The sequence below is a fragment of the Xenopus tropicalis genome, chromosome 3 (assembly GCF_000004195.4).
Source record: "Xenopus tropicalis strain Nigerian chromosome 3, UCB_Xtro_10.0, whole genome shotgun sequence".
Classification (NCBI taxonomy): Eukaryota; Metazoa; Chordata; class Amphibia; order Anura; family Pipidae; genus Xenopus; species Xenopus tropicalis.
Genome location: NC_030679.2, coordinates 103,812,115 through 103,828,087, shown reverse-complemented (window position 1 = coordinate 103,828,087; position 15,973 = coordinate 103,812,115). Strand labels below are relative to the sequence as shown.

At 37.5% G+C, this 15,973-nt stretch overlaps 1 protein-coding gene across 1 annotated transcript in view; it reads left to right on the top strand.

Moving 5' to 3' along the window:
- Positions 1-15,973, top strand: part of fbn1 (fibrillin 1) — a 123,049-nt gene that overhangs the window by 83,696 nt on the left and 23,380 nt on the right. Inside the window, exons 33-44 of the mRNA XM_002936569.5 lie at positions 8,100-8,222; positions 8,657-8,779; positions 10,021-10,146; positions 10,786-10,908; positions 12,284-12,406; positions 12,758-12,922; positions 13,235-13,303; positions 13,395-13,520; positions 14,380-14,502; positions 15,071-15,229; positions 15,471-15,542; positions 15,629-15,754. Coding sequence (XP_002936615.3) covers positions 8,100-8,222; positions 8,657-8,779; positions 10,021-10,146; positions 10,786-10,908; positions 12,284-12,406; positions 12,758-12,922; positions 13,235-13,303; positions 13,395-13,520; positions 14,380-14,502; positions 15,071-15,229; positions 15,471-15,542; positions 15,629-15,754 — 1,458 coding nt within the window. The remainder of the gene's footprint in view (positions 1-8,099; positions 8,223-8,656; positions 8,780-10,020; positions 10,147-10,785; positions 10,909-12,283; positions 12,407-12,757; positions 12,923-13,234; positions 13,304-13,394; positions 13,521-14,379; positions 14,503-15,070; positions 15,230-15,470; positions 15,543-15,628; positions 15,755-15,973) is intronic.

Genomic DNA, 15,973 nt, shown 5'->3' with positions numbered 1-15,973 from the left:
GTAAGACATTGCAAGATGATAGGGGCATTACAGTGCATTGTAATATGACAGGAACACTATCGAACATTAAAGTACAAAAAGGTATATTACATTGTGTTACAAGGTAATAGAGATATTATCAGATGTGACAAGATAATGTGGCTATTACAGTGCATTACAGGGTGACAGATATATTAAAAGACATTGCAAGTAGTTATGGACATTATGACGTGGGACATGGTTGTGAAACTATTACTGACTGGAGGTAAATTTATATAAAATGACTTATTTAATGTATAAAGTTTAACCACACGCTATGATTTCTGTTATATGGAATTCTAGAAAATGTAACATGTGTTTCCTTACACAGTGGACTTGTTTTTGTAGAGAGTACTAAACTCTATTAATTCTTTATTCAGAATTAAAAGGGAAACACGTCTAAAAAAAACATCCCCATATACATGTGTGGGGCCGTTTATCCAGAATGCTCGGGATCTTGTTTAAGGGATCTTTCTGTAATGTATACCATAGTTTAAATCATAGTTTAAATCTACTAAAAATGATTTACATCTTAAATAAACCCAATAGGATTTGTTTTGCCTCCAATAATTATATTTTAGTTAGAATTAAGTTTTTATATTACAGAAAAAAAGGAAATACTGCATATACTCGAGTATAAGCCGACCCGAATATAAGCCGAGGTACCTAATTTTACCTAAGAAAACTGGAAAAACCTATTGACTCGAGTATAAGCCTAGGGTGTCACCAGTAGGGCTGGTGCGAGCGAGCCAGAACACTAAGCACAAGAAGTACAGCAGGATAATCTTGTTACACGATATTGCTTGAGAACTGATAATAGATAACTGACATAGATCCCCCCATTCTCAGCAGAAAGCATATTGACATTAACCTATTGCTGCTGTCTATATACCCGAGTTTTCACAAAGTCCACACTTAAATAGAGATGACCCAGTTGTTACCATGTACTCAAAAGTCCAGTCCAACCCTGGAACTCATTTGCACTTTATACATACTATATATAGATATAAATCCTTATGGCAAGTACCTTGTTTGGAACATGCCGTGTGCCTGCTACTATTTACAGTTATTATCCTTAATAATAGGGCAGCTATTATTTATATTATTATTATTATGTATATTTCCATTTACAGCCCTGACTTTGGATATACAAACCCCAAAGATGCAGCCTCCTCCTGATACCATCTTGCCTCAGGATACACAAGTTATAGTTACAGCCCATCCCTCTAATACCATCTTGCCTTACTCTAAAGCCCCACACGCTGCACGGACAAAAACTCCTGCAAAAGTCGCAGTATTACTTACCGGCACCTGCGACTTAAAGTTCCCTCAGTCCCGCTCTCTGCCTATGCCAGCTTCCCAGAACCGCCATCCTGCTAACTGTGCGTTCTTCTGCTGTGCTGGGCGCACTTCTGCTCTGCTGGGCGCCGCAGTCGCGCCAGTGACGTCACGCGCCCCCTTCAGTTACTCATGGCCTTATCTTACACCTTGTGACGTCACTGGCGCGACTGCGGCACCCAGCAGAGCAGAAGCGCGCCCAGCACAGCAGAAGAGCGCACAGTTAGCAGGATGGGAAGCTGGCATAGGCAGAGAGCGGGACTGAGGGAACTTTAAGACGCAGGTGCCGGTATGTAATACTGCGACTTTTGCAGGAGTTTTTGTCCGTGCAGTGTAGGGCTTTAGAGTTGGTTGAGGGTAGGCTGTCATGTTGGCGGGGGCAGCGGGAATCACCAGCAGGGGGTCAGGAGGGTCCGTGACTCGAGTATAAGCCGAGGGTTAATTTTTCAGCACATTTTGCGTGCTGAAAAACTCGGCTTATACTCAAGTATATACGGTAATGTTTAAAAATAGTTAGAATTTGAAACTTTCTGGATAAAGGGTTCCAGATCCCATGCCTATATTCCTCACAGTAAATTAAACATTGCCAGTGTATCTTCTATTATTATATACAATTATATTCTAGAACTTTTGAATTTTGAAGATTTGTCTTGGTTTCATTTTACCTTGCAAACTGTACTAAATCAAAAGCACTAGAAGAAAATAATTAATATATATATTGAACAATCTTAGCAGGTTTACATTGGCATTCAGTATCAGAGCAGTACACACTCATATGAAATCTGTAATTATTGTCTTAATAAGGCAGTGTTTTTGTAGTGCTAAACTTTTTACATGTAGTAGGCTAAATATCTGTCATGTTCAAGGTTCGAGGGCTGGATTGTATTAATATGTTGATGTTGTAGAAAGATGAAGCCTTTTAGTAGACTTAGGGTCTGAGGGCCATGAAAACCATTGAAGGCCTCCAGTTGGACAGCAAAGTTTCAAAACAGGGCTGTCTAACTAAAGGCCCTTGGGCCAAATGTGGAAATGTGTCTCTGCAGGGAATTTATGTGGCCCCCAGTCTGCTTACGTGCTCAATAGACTTTTTTGTATGACATCATCATTTTAATAGAAACTGGCACTTTCAACATGTGATATGAAATTTGTAATTATGTGGCCCACTACATGCAAAAACCTAGACTGCACAGTTTTAGAAGATAGCTTTCCTAGAAAACCATGCCAGAAACATTGCCAACACTGATATCTATTCATTATAAATTGGTGTATAATTTGGCACTTTGTGTGTTTTTTATCATTACATCCCTTAGCTGGTAGCCACAAGCAACTAGCATTGTGTTTCTGGACCACCCCAAGGCATTTGAAGCAGAGGCTTACTGCCCATTCACTCCCAAGCCTAATGCTCATACTCATACTTGGTAAAAAAAAAAGTAAAAAAAAGGAAGTTTTACCTCAGCAGATCAGTCCTTGAGTAACTCTAAGGAAATCAAGGTTGACTAAAAAAAACACATTGGTCCTGTCTGAATAGGACATCAAAATATAAATGTATGTCTCATTGCTGCTCAAGACTGTATCTTTCCCTACTATGGGCCTGAAATCTAGAATTCTAAATATGTATATTGTTTCAAAATAGCCTCATAGCTGTGTCCTCTGTGTTCCATTAGAGCCTGTCTAAATATTTCAGTTCCCTTGTCATTATGGATTGTTTCCATTTTAACAAATAAACATGTTTTATTTCCCTAATCACTCAGTGTTCAGCATCCACCCACTATCAAGCAGAGCATTCCTGTCCCACACAGATGTTATTTTCTCCTTCTAAGTAGAATTGTGAGTAGAATACAGACAAATGCGCTGCTTCTTGACCAGATTATATTACCCCAAGAACAGATGGATTGCCTGCAGTAATCATATTGTAAAAACCCATGGGAAAAATGCAAAACACGACAATGTACTGTACATCGGAGCAACAGATTTTACATAGTAATACTCCAGTACTCTTGCAGCATAAACTACATACATGTGGATTATAAAATAGCAGGCACAACATTGCCTTGTGTTAGCCTTGCAGATGTTCAGTGATGCTCAAAATGTAAAATGTGCTTTAAAAACACTCCAGGTAACACACTGAAAAGTGCTACTAATTCATATAGTAGCTTTCATAGAAACACACAATTCTAGACCCTTATATTTAACCCTAACCCCAATATGTATTAAAAGGCACTAAGTTTGCCCAGGAGCAGTAATCCATAGCAGCCAATAAGATGTTTGCTTTTAAATGGGTGACTAGTAGATTTTACCTGCCAATTGGTTGCTATGGGTTACTGCTCCTGGGCAAACTTAGTGCCTTTTATTTCATTACACCCATGTGTATAGTCCTAAATGTATCAGTATAGGTGACTTTTGCATCAGTTATGTAGGACAGTTTTCGGTTTCTAGGTTTTGTACAAAACCCCTAGAATAGATTTATTTAATAATAAAATAACAAACTTTTGTCTATCTAAATGTGTGCCTTATTGCCCTGTTTGGCTTCAGTGGCTACACCTCTGGCTCCACAGAAATTGGTATAAATTATATTGGAGCCTCTGAAGCAAACAGACATTTTGTGCCAGTGATGGGTAACACAACATTGCATAGAAAACCCTTTCATTTTTTGGCATTTACTGGCCCTTTAATGAATCATTCTCTTAACTGTTAACCCTTTAAAGTACATTTATTATTGCCCACTTTTTAGGAGTCCCATTCTTCACCAAGAAAATCATACATTATTTTTGTCGACATGACCATGACCCAACAGATTTCCTCCAAGCACAATCTGATATATAGCAGTATCATATAGTTAACATTCTAGAGTACTTAATGGCTAAAAGACTTGAAAGATTGTAGCATTAAGGCGTTCAATGATTTGCATGTGAAAAGTATAGAAATAAGCATTAGATAATGAGTAAAAAACAAACCATGTACTGGAATACTGCTAATAGGCTAGTCTAACCTAAGGGGCAAACATTGATCTCTGAAGTCTAGTAACCCACAGCAACCAATTACATTTTTACTTTCCTGCCGCTGAAAACATGCATTGTAGTTATAATGTTTAATCTGTGCCCTTCCCAGGGAGGTTTAGCTTTTATGACTAATAGTTATGCAAGAGATCAGACTGTATTGTGCTTACAATGCCAAGGTTTGCATGGATACAGTTTTCCATGGGAAGAATTATTTTGGATCAGATTTAATAAACATGATATTCTGGTTTGGACCAAACCACAAAGAAAATGCAAAAGAGACAGAGTAACTTAGATATGAAAAACATTTTATAGTTGTAAAAGGATATAAGCATAAAGTTATTATAAGGCAGTTGCCTTTTGATAATTAGTATTCATACCAAAAGCACACCTTTCCGACTAATTATGCCAATGGCATGTTAAAGAATCTTACAAAGCTGGAATATATTTATCAGTAACTATTGCCCGTTTACATCATTTCCCTTGAGCCCCCATTTAGTGATGGGCTGTGTGCTCCCTCAGAGATCAGCTGACCAGAAATAATGCAGCTCTAACTGTAACAGGAAGTAGTGTGGGAGTAAAAAACAGAACTTATCCCATTTATTGGCTGAAGTGACCTAACGTGTAGATGTCCCCTTGGTTTGTTTGTGTGCACTGTGAATTATATTATCCCAAGGGGCAGTCCTTTGTACTTAAAATGGCACTTTTCTATTTAGTATTACCAATGTCACATACTGCTAAAAAAAAGTATATTTTTATGAAAATGACTTGTTTAGTGGATTAAACCATTTTTTTCTTTTAGCAACCGCTAATAAGCCATGTTTTCATTTTAGCAACTGTAGTATTTCATTTTTAAAATCGCATTTTTTATAATTTTACCCTATACTTTAGTATTTGCACATGTGCTGACCAAACTGTAAACCAATAACTGAGTCTGATAATTTATGAAATCCTTGCTTTTCCTTTTATATCCAAAATTGTCAGTGGCATACAGTTTGAGTGTTACTCATATGCTTACACAGCGTCTGGCCTATCCTTGCCCCTGCAATACGCACTCCATTCTGATTCATCTATATGTTCCAGTCTGCACTATTTGCGGAACCATTGCACCTGTCAGCTACAAGATGCCTTTTAGGGTCTGATAAAACTTGTAATGGTTGGCAGCTATGTTTCCCAGTGTATTCACCCAGTTTCAGTTTATACCCTTACAGAATCTTGATATTACATTTTTGCTAATATTGCTTTAAATAGTTGCCTTAGAAAGATATCTGGAGTATCTGGATGATATTCGTAATAGGCGACAGTGCCAATTACACAGCAACCCCCTTGTTCTTACATTCTGAATAAATAAGCTAATAAGTCCTTCCCAATTTACAGTTTAGATTCTCATACAGCAGGGCATTTTTCACATTCCATAATCTGAATAATGTGCCTAATATCTGTTTCTCAAGCTTTATAAAGCTGTGTGGGAAAAGGCGGACACTTGCACATGTCAGTACAAAAGATCAGAGAGGAAACGCTAATGTGCATGATTGGATTTAATTCTCATTAACCACAGTTCTGGCAGTGGGCCAAATTACATTGACTGGGGGCACATGCTGAGCAATCTGCAGACCAAATGCTTAACATATTGTAATAATTAAGTGTTGTTAACGACACAAGAAATTTGTCCATACTTGTATGGTTGCTATTTGTGTAGCAGATAATTTAGTCCCTGTGCAAAATGTATAATGCTGCAGGATAATTATTAAAGGACATGTATACTGCCACAGAAAAATGTAATCAGTGAACAGACTCTTTGAAATCTTTTGAAATCATTCAAAGGTTAATAGTAAGGCTGCAGCATCCTCTCAATTACTTGGGATTCCTTCTTTTCCTCTAACACACTCGGCCCCCTCCCTCTAGAATTTACTTTGGCTGCTGGCTATTGAGCATGCTCATTTTCAAGCTCAGATTACTAAGCATGCCCCCTCCACTCTAGGCTCCAATAAAGAGTTGACATTGCTGGTTCCCATAGAAACTCTGCTCTAGCTGTCTGCTTCTGGTTTTTCTCCTAACCTCCTCTCCTGAGCTCAGCTTAACTATTACAGTGCTCAATCCAAGCAAGACTTTTATCAAAGTAAGTTCTGCCCCTATAAGCATGCGTTCTTCATTGCTGTTTGCAAATGGAGCAAACAATGCAATTGGCACTCAGAGCTGCAGAAAAGGGAACAAGCCCTTTAAAAAACTTTATTGCGGAGGTGCAACGTTTCGGGGCAAAGGGACCCGTTTATCAAGCATGCTTGATAAAGGGGTCACTTTGCCCCAAAACGTTGTTACCACTACCCATAATAAATGTTTTGCAGCAGACCTGCTGAAGCTTTTTTCCTATTTTTTGGATTTCCACATCAAGCACCCCCTTATGACTTTTGCCTGTTGTTATGCAAAGCTATGCCTACCAATGTCTAAAACTGGATCTGAAAAAGATTGTAAATAAAAAAAACAACCTTGATTAAAAATGCAGAGCTTGTATAAAGTGCCTGCAGCTGATGGGTGTTGCAGAGATTGGTTGGATGTTGGAGAAATGGATGGAATGATCATGACTAACACCATTGTTGTGGGGTGTGTGTTTTGATAACTATTCAGCTATTTACCATGAGTCAGACAAATGAACTAACTAGAATGAACATAAACACACTAAAAATCTTTTCCCAAGTTCTAAGTAGCACAAATAAATCATGTGCTACTTGGTCTAACATGCAAGCTTCCATTTGGTGTTAACTAGCAGCTCCGGAGGGGCTGGCACACATTTTTGGCAGACACTAGTTGTTTTGTATATTTTTTGTTGTTCTCCAAAGGTCATTATGAAACATATGACAATATTTTACTATCCCGTATAATCAAACACAGATGACCCTGTTTATTCCATAGAGATGGGCGGGTTATATTAACTAGCAGCGTACACGGGCAAGCACCCCTGTTCTCTGGATTCTGCAAAGAGATTTGGCACTGCACCCTCCCTGGATACTAAAGCCTGAAGCCCCCAGGAATACAAAACAGATCTGCACTTTTCTCTTATGCGTTCCACCACGCAGAGTCAAATTTGCAATGCAGATTATTATTGAGGGCAAACAATTTGTCATTGTACAGTTGACCTCTTTCAATGTTTCTAACCTTTCCCTGCACTCGGTGCCAAAATTAACTGTTTTGACGTTTCCTTAAATACTGGTTTCCTGCTTTGGGTGATTGTTATCATGCTGGCGTGAAACGATTATTGTGTCTTTTCGCCCCTCCAGACAATTTTTCATAACTGTAATCGTATAGTGTATCAAATGTGTTTTATATTAACAAATTAAAGGATAAAAATACGCTTTTCATCATGATAGCAGTAAGACGGAGCCAATAACATTTGCAAAATAGCAGCAGCAAAATAGTAACAGCTGAATTTCAACTTTGCAAGATGCAGGTGAAGAGCACATTCTGAACTCCATGGTCACTCAGCACTTCCTACTATACTGCCATTTTGCCCCATTCCTTTTTACCAGTCAAATGTTAAAAATGCTCTTATTTAGCAGTGACTTCACTTATGAAGGGAAAAATGTACATATTTCCTATTTTGCATATCCTGTATTTCACTACCGGAATAGTAAATCTGTAGACAGAAGATTGCTGGAAAATATGTGCCTCTCTTGATCACCTACCATTTATAGTACAGTATTAAGCATCTCTCATGCTCACTTGTCTATGACCTCCTTTATAACCCCTTAGATATCAATGAGTGTGAGATTGGAGCCCATAACTGTGACCGTCACGCCACCTGTACAAATACTCCAGGGAGCTTCAAATGCAGCTGCAGTCCAGGATGGGTAGGAAATGGAATCAAATGCTCGGGTATGATTGACAAAGTCCATTTTTCTTTTCACTTATAAGTGTATCTCTGTAAAAAATAACCTTAAAAACTAAATAAAAATTATTGAAACATTTGCATAGATTAGGGATGTTGGCCATAGGCATTTCCACAAAGATGTGGTTCCTGAACCAATTACATTGCAGTTATGGGGGAGCCTATGGAACAATTTATTACTGTGTAAATTAAAGGTATCTGTAATATGGTTATCACAACAGCACTCTTCAGAAAATGTAAAATATTTAAAAAAGAAAAGTGATTAGAAGCCAGTTAAAGTGATATTATTGCTTGTTTTGTCCCTTTTGACATTATAGTCCAGAGCTAAGAATGCTGGGAGTTGAGGTCTGCAGGCTGTTACATTCATTGCCTCCTGATTCTTTTGTTCAATTCTTAGATAAGCTTTTCTCTCACATTACAGATCTTGATGAATGCTCAAATGGAACACATCTGTGTAGCCCAAATGCTGACTGCAAAAACACAATGGGATCATACAGATGTTTGTGCAAAGAAGGATATGTCGGGGATGGATTTACTTGCACAGGTGAGTTATTACTGATTTATCTGGAAGATGTCTTTATTGGTGATATTTGTTTGCACAATAAAGCCAGTGCTTCCAAATAAAGATACCGGAGATATTAAGGATCTATATACAACATCAAACCAGTAAATATCAATGTACCTGCCAGTGAGTGATGTAGAAAAGCTCACATTTAACACATGCACAATAATACTTTCTATCAAGCTGTTGTGTTTCAGTGGCTTGAGAACACCTCAAGCTTCATATGCTATATAATCCATTTAGCCCCCATATTCCTGTACGTAATCATTGGTTAATATCAGTTTGTAAACACACAGGCTGCTGTAACAGTTCTTAGCCTTGCTCCAGTGCTGGTCAGTCTAGAAGAGGACATTCCCTGAGAGATATTTATTTGTTCAGTTTCTCTACTTTTGTAGCTCACTTTTGGGTGCCCCAGTTTCTTTCCACACTCCAGCAACAGTCTGGTGAGGTAGTTAGCTCCTGATTAAATGACCCAAGTACATTGTGTCTTATTCTTATATTTGTATGTAGTACTAACACAGCACTTCATATAAAAAGAGCTCCATATGGGCATACCGTATTTTGTTTCCTCTTCCTCTTCCTTTGCTCCGGTAAGTTGTTTGCACCTTGATCCATATTTTTTGAGTGCAGTCTGCACTCTCTGCAGGGAGGAGTGCAAGTGCTTTGTGTATGGCCTCTAACTTCCCCACTTTATGCTCTAAAACCTGCTTGTAGCAAATGAACTCTGTAGTGCCTGAAGTTTCCCTGTGTAGCTAAAGAAACTTAAATCAATATTTAAAACATTTTATATCCTCACTAAGCTGAAGTGCTTATCTTTAACTGCAATAAGATAATAACAATTACAATTATGACCATATTTATGGTTGTCAATGCAGTGAGCACTTTGTAGTTTTTATTGCATCATGCACCTAGTTACATCCAAACATTACCAATGGGTGCAAGCCATATTATTGTAGGAGCTATGAGGATGACAATTACAATCCAGCCTGAAATGTGAGGCTAACATTAATGTTGTCTTGTGCCCCGTATAGTCATTAAATTCCCTCATTTTTTATTAGTGGAAGCCCATGTAATCCAAGTGTATAGTTATTGTAGTTTGCTAACTATACTTCAACTTGCACCTCATTCCCTTTTCCCTTATGTGGCTAAATTTTGTTGTACAGCCTCTCTTGGAAAAAATATTCTTTTTACAGCTAAATTAACATTTATGCCTTTTCCTCCAGATGTTGATGAGTGCTCAGAAAATCTGAATCTGTGTGGAAATGGCCAGTGCCTAAACACCCCAGGAGGATACCGCTGTGACTGTGACATGGGATTCTTACCAAGTGTGGATGGGAAGGCATGTGAAGGTAGGAACCCTTGAAGTCCATGGTATTAGTATAAAACTACAAATCTGCTGCCTTTTTAATTAAAGCTGTTGTATGTCCAGTAGTAAAATATTATATTACATCAGTTAATATCATGTTCTGAATTTGAGCAAAACCAAGCATATATCTTTGATATTCCTACAATATATAATATTTATATAATATTAATATAATATTTATATAATATAAATCTTCTATTTTTTTCACATCAAATCACATGCAGTCATTTCCTGCACAACCCTTGTTCTTTCTAGATCTTTGTACTATGACAATGCTTGGGGCCTTCATTTACTCTTGTTATATTTAACACTAATCCTTTGTGGCCCTCACTGCCCCCTATCTGTGCTCTATAAATAAAGTGCAGTAACAATGCTGGTGCCTGGTTGAACAGAGACGTTACAGAAATAAAGTTATTATCTTTAATCTTGACGTCATATATTTTGTTATGTATTTTTTTTAATGAAAAGTCATGTAGGGTTATGTATAAAGTACAGAAATGTTGAGAAGAAATATAAACCGTAACAAATCTGTTGCAGAAACATTTATGGGCGTTTAATAAAGGTAAACATTAAAATAACATCCTTGTATGCACACAACTAAGATGTTTGTGTCTGTTTGTAGATATTGATGAATGCACTTTACCCAACATCTGTGTGTTTGGAACATGCCGAAACCTTCCTGGCCTGTTCCGCTGTGACTGCGACACAGGCTACGAGCTGGACAGAACTGGGGGTAACTGCACAGGTACGATTTATTTGAAAAAAAATCCTGGCTGTAAACACTTATAGAACTCATACAGATATCATTTTTATGAAATAGTGATTCCCACCAGAAATACAGTAGAAGGTTACTGCCATAAGCAATTTTTCCATTTAGGCAGGTCATATAAAAGCTCAGAGATCACCAAACACAACTGTGTTATAGATCAAACCACTTGCACTTTTGCAGGTTATTGAGTGGGTGTTTGTGATGCCAGCAAATGATTTATGTGTCTTATAGAATGATATGCCTGAGAAAAATCTCTGAAAGTGAAAGCCCTGGGTTAAGCCAGTGGAAATACTTCATGTAGTAGCAATAGACAGTCGAAAGAGTTGACGTTCTTCATTGAGAGAGCTTCTGTGCTCCGAATACCCGTGCTATGGGAAATGGGTAGACTGTCTGCATGAAAACAAATACCAGATGTCTTAAATTGTGCACAGCAAAGTCTGCAATATCTTTTTATAGCTTTTGCATTTTTACAGCAATATTAGCAGGACCATATAAACTGTAACATATGCAGTCAGTGCAAGAAAGAATATATACGGCATGTCATGTAGTGGGCAGATAATACCTTTATAATATGTTAAATTATATCTGTGCCAAAGTATTTTTCCCAGGAATTTTCTGTCCAAGTGGAACTTTAATTCATTACGTAGCACAGCATAATAAGATTATGATTATTGTCCAAATAATTTATCATTTTTTAACAGAAACAAAAATTGGATCAAGAGAACTTTCTTTGTCTTCTTTTTAGAAGCTATGGGCTGTAAAATAAATAAAAGAAAACTGCTTGGGCCTAAAAAGAGTATTAAAATAGAGAGACATAAAGTGCAATCACTCACATCATATGAGTTAATTACCAAATACTTATGAAAAGCAGTTCACTTTGATAAAGGAGCAATTTTTTATTCTGAAAGCTCAACAACGCAGCAATATTATCACCTCAAACGCAATAGAGTGTCATAATTTTCTTTTGTAATCACTTATAGTATAGTGTATAGTGTTTACTTGTTTTTTTATACATCATTGCTGCAAATAGAGTGCCCCGCTATATCCCTTATTCTGTACGGAATAGAAATGGTGAAAATGGTGCCAAAGCCTAGTAACCTAGAGCAAACAGTGAGCAGTTGTTGGGTGGTGTATTAAAAACAACAAGGGATATTTTAAAGCCCTCTCTGGTGCACTTCATAGGAATTAGGTAGGGTTGATCATGAGGGACAGAGTTCTTTCTAACCTTAGCTACTATGAAACAATAACTGTCATGGCTTCTTTGAAATGTAATACTTCAACTGATTACATTTTAAGGGATTAAAATCACTTTGTTACACCAAAATTTGTGATTACTTACTTTTTTTTTCAGATGTGGATGAATGTTCTGAACCAACAATGTGTATCAGTGGTACTTGTCAGAATACTCCTGGCAGTTACACCTGTGAATGCCCTCCAGATTTTGAGCTGAACCCAACAAGGGTTGGATGTGTTGGTATGGATTTTTACCAATGTATTTTATTAATAAAACACATTTTTATTTAAATTACTAGTTTAGTTGTATTATTCGACTTGCATAGAGTTAGAGATGTGGCTTGTTTCCTGTTATTCCTTTGTATAACAGTCCAATTATTTAAAATAATTTCTCTCTCAGCTTTTGAGTTTGGCTGTTTGTGCTTGTCTTTCTTGGACCAGTAAGATTATTACTTAAAAAGCTAATCAGTGTAATTTAGCAGATAATCAGTGTAATTTAGCAGATCATTCTCCTTTACGATGGTTTAGATGATAGGTACATTTTGTAACTGTTCTGTTTTAATTTAACAACTTAAAATGTCCACCTTTAAAGATACCAGGTCCGGAACTTGTTATTTGGATGTGAAACCACGGGGAGATAATGGAGATGTGTCCTGCAGTAATGAAATTGGAGTTAGTGTTCCAAAGGCTTCTTGCTGTTGCTCTCTTGGAAAAGCCTGGGGGACACCATGTGAACTGTGTCCAGCTGTAAACTCAAGTGAGTAAAGTTGTATATCAATGTTAGAACTAAAATCCTTATTGTATACAGCATATGTCTGTCTGTTTGTTTGTGTGTGTGTGTGTGTGTGTGTGGGGGGGGGGGGTAGTAAAGCCAATCTGTAGCCAAAGTGGTCTTTTCCATTTTCTTGGCCTTCCCACAGTTTTCAGGAACAAAACTGTGTCTATTAAGACATATTTCATATTATGAGAACCACAGTCTGGATATTCTTGGCAGACATTTTGATATTTGTACTGTTTAAGTGAAATCTATGAACTTGCCAATAAATATAACACATGTGTTTGTTTGCAGGTGAATATAAAGTCCTTTGTCCTGGTGGTGAAGGATTTAGACCAAATCCTATTACAGTTATCTTGGAAGGTATGTTTTACATGTGGGGTTGTTACAGTAGAACTTCCGGTATGATCATACATTGCATTGTGTTTTCAATTAACTTTCTTGTATCTTGTAGATATTGATGAATGCCTGGAGTTGCCTGGTCTCTGTCAGGGTGGAAAGTGTATCAACACGTTTGGTAGCTTCCAATGTCGCTGTCCACCTGGCTACTACCTTAATGAAGAGACCCGTGTTTGTGATGGTAGGTATGGTACCCTAATTGCAGCTCACAGATTTTTAAACACATGTGCTAATTTGCACCAGATGCAGTTATCTGCAGCAACCCATCAGACCGTTGCTTACTATTTCTAAATTGAAGTAGACTGTTCAAAGCCAATTTTTACCTGGTATAACAATATTTACACTTATGTTTAGGCTTTATTCTCTCAGCCTTAGTACATTATTAAAAATAATGTATAATAATGTAACATAACACAGAATAGTCCCATTTGAACATCACATTGGCTTCTCAGAATATCTGTGTCCTGATGTGGGTGGGTAGTAGGAAACTGACCATGGTGATCACTATAACATTTACCATAGGGAGATTTTGCTTGCTTTTAGCCAAACTATAATGCAGCTCATTCTTTTAACCCCACCTTGGTGCTTTAGAATAGATAAGACTACTTAACCTTAGAAACTGGCTAAGACTACTTAACCCTAGAAACTGGCCTTTCTCTGGAAACTAGGGGTCCTTTTTTGAACTAGTGTTTCCTTACAGCAGGGATCCCCAACCTTTTTTACTTGTGAGCTGTATTTAGACTGTGATTGGCTATTTGGTAGCTCCATATGGACTGCTAAACTGCAGGAGGCTCTGCTTGGAATAAAACTGTATCTTAATGGTTTTAAAACTTGTCTCCAAGCCTACTTTGAGGCAACTAGGAGCAACAACAAAGGGAGTGGTAAGCAACATGTTACTCAACAGCCACTGGTTGGGGCTAGGTTATTCCATAGTAACAGGTTCTGACTCCCAATATTGTAACATTTTTGTAGAATGCTTACAGATGAAAAGAGCAAATCATCTGAGAGAATGTTTTTGACTGATGCGTTTTTCATTTCAGATGTCAATGAATGTGATCAGCCTGGCATTTGTGGACCTGGAACATGCTTTAACACTGTTGGAAACTATACCTGCATCTGTCCTCCTGATTACATGCAAGTAAATGGAGGAAATAATTGCATGGGTAAGTACTGAAAAGCTTTATACACATGAGAACACTATCTGTCTATACAGGGGATGGTAGGGGTAGTGGAAGATGGTGGCTGCATTTTGTAGTCATGCACACGTGAAAATTAAGGAAGGAAAGGGACAATTCATTATTGGGTCATTTTGAGCTTTAAAATGAAAAACAGGAAATTTATACCGAATTGCTTTTTGCATGCTTTATTTAAGCTTTATTTCATTTATTTTTGTTTACAATGGTTGTATACTACAATACTTAACACTCATCTAGGTTAGAGACAGACAACCTGCAGCTCTCCAATAGTAAAATGTACAGATGAAAGAATGCCCAGTTACTAAGATGGCTTTCTTCTCTATAATTACATAAAGGAAATGCATGAAAAACTGGGAGAACATCACTGTTTTGCATTCTTAAAGTTTTTTCCCCCCGCTTGTATATGAATGGACTTTTGATGTAGCAAATACTATACCTCAGTCTTGCCACTTTCTCTGTATCTGCAGAGCATTCAAGAGCAGATTACATTGTTCAGAATTGTGGGATGTCCTTATTATTTTATTTGTATATACAGATATGAGAAGGAGTTTATGCTTCAGAAACTATTATGCTGAAAACCAGACTTGTGATGGAGAACTGCTTTACAACATGACGAAAAAAATGTGCTGCTGTTCCTATAATATTGGCCGAGCATGGCACAGACCTTGTGAGGAATGTCCTTTGCCAAGTACAGGTGAGTATTTTTGCCTCTCTGGGTATCAACCTTTAGAGCAGGGCCACCAAAATGGCGCCAGAGGGCTGGCCTGTTCCAGGGTTTTACAGACTTGTATGTATGACAACATCATTTAATGTACACTGGCCCTCAATCATATTATATATGAAATGACATTTGCACTACATGGAAGTTATCGGGTAATGTTATAAGGTAATGCTTTAGGATAACTCTCCAATCCTCTTCTACTGTTTAATTTTAGATGAATTTGCAAGTCTCTGTGGAAGTGCAAGACCTGGATTTTTGATTGATATTTACACAGGGCTGCCTGTTGGTGAGTATGGCCATCAGTCTGCTTGGAGTGGGCAGTCAAACTGTACACTGCATACTGTGCATTTATTGCTGACTTTTTGGTTCCAGACATTGATGAATGCAGAGAAATTCCTGGTGTGTGTGAAAATGGAGTTTGTATAAACATGGTGGGCAGTTTCAGGTGCGAATGTCCCATGGGATTCTTCTACAATGACAAGCTACTGATATGTGAAGGTAAGGAACTTTATTATGTGTATTACATGATGTAGAGCATTCAACAGAAAATACTGTATTTACATAGCAGCATAATACTTTCAGGACTGATATAGATGATTATTAAAAGAATGCTCTTTGTAGAACGCTTTTTCTAAAAGCACTGAAAAGGTACCAAAAAGCAGCATATGTACAAAGGATTATGATTAAGAATATTTACTGGCACTTTCAGTAATAAAG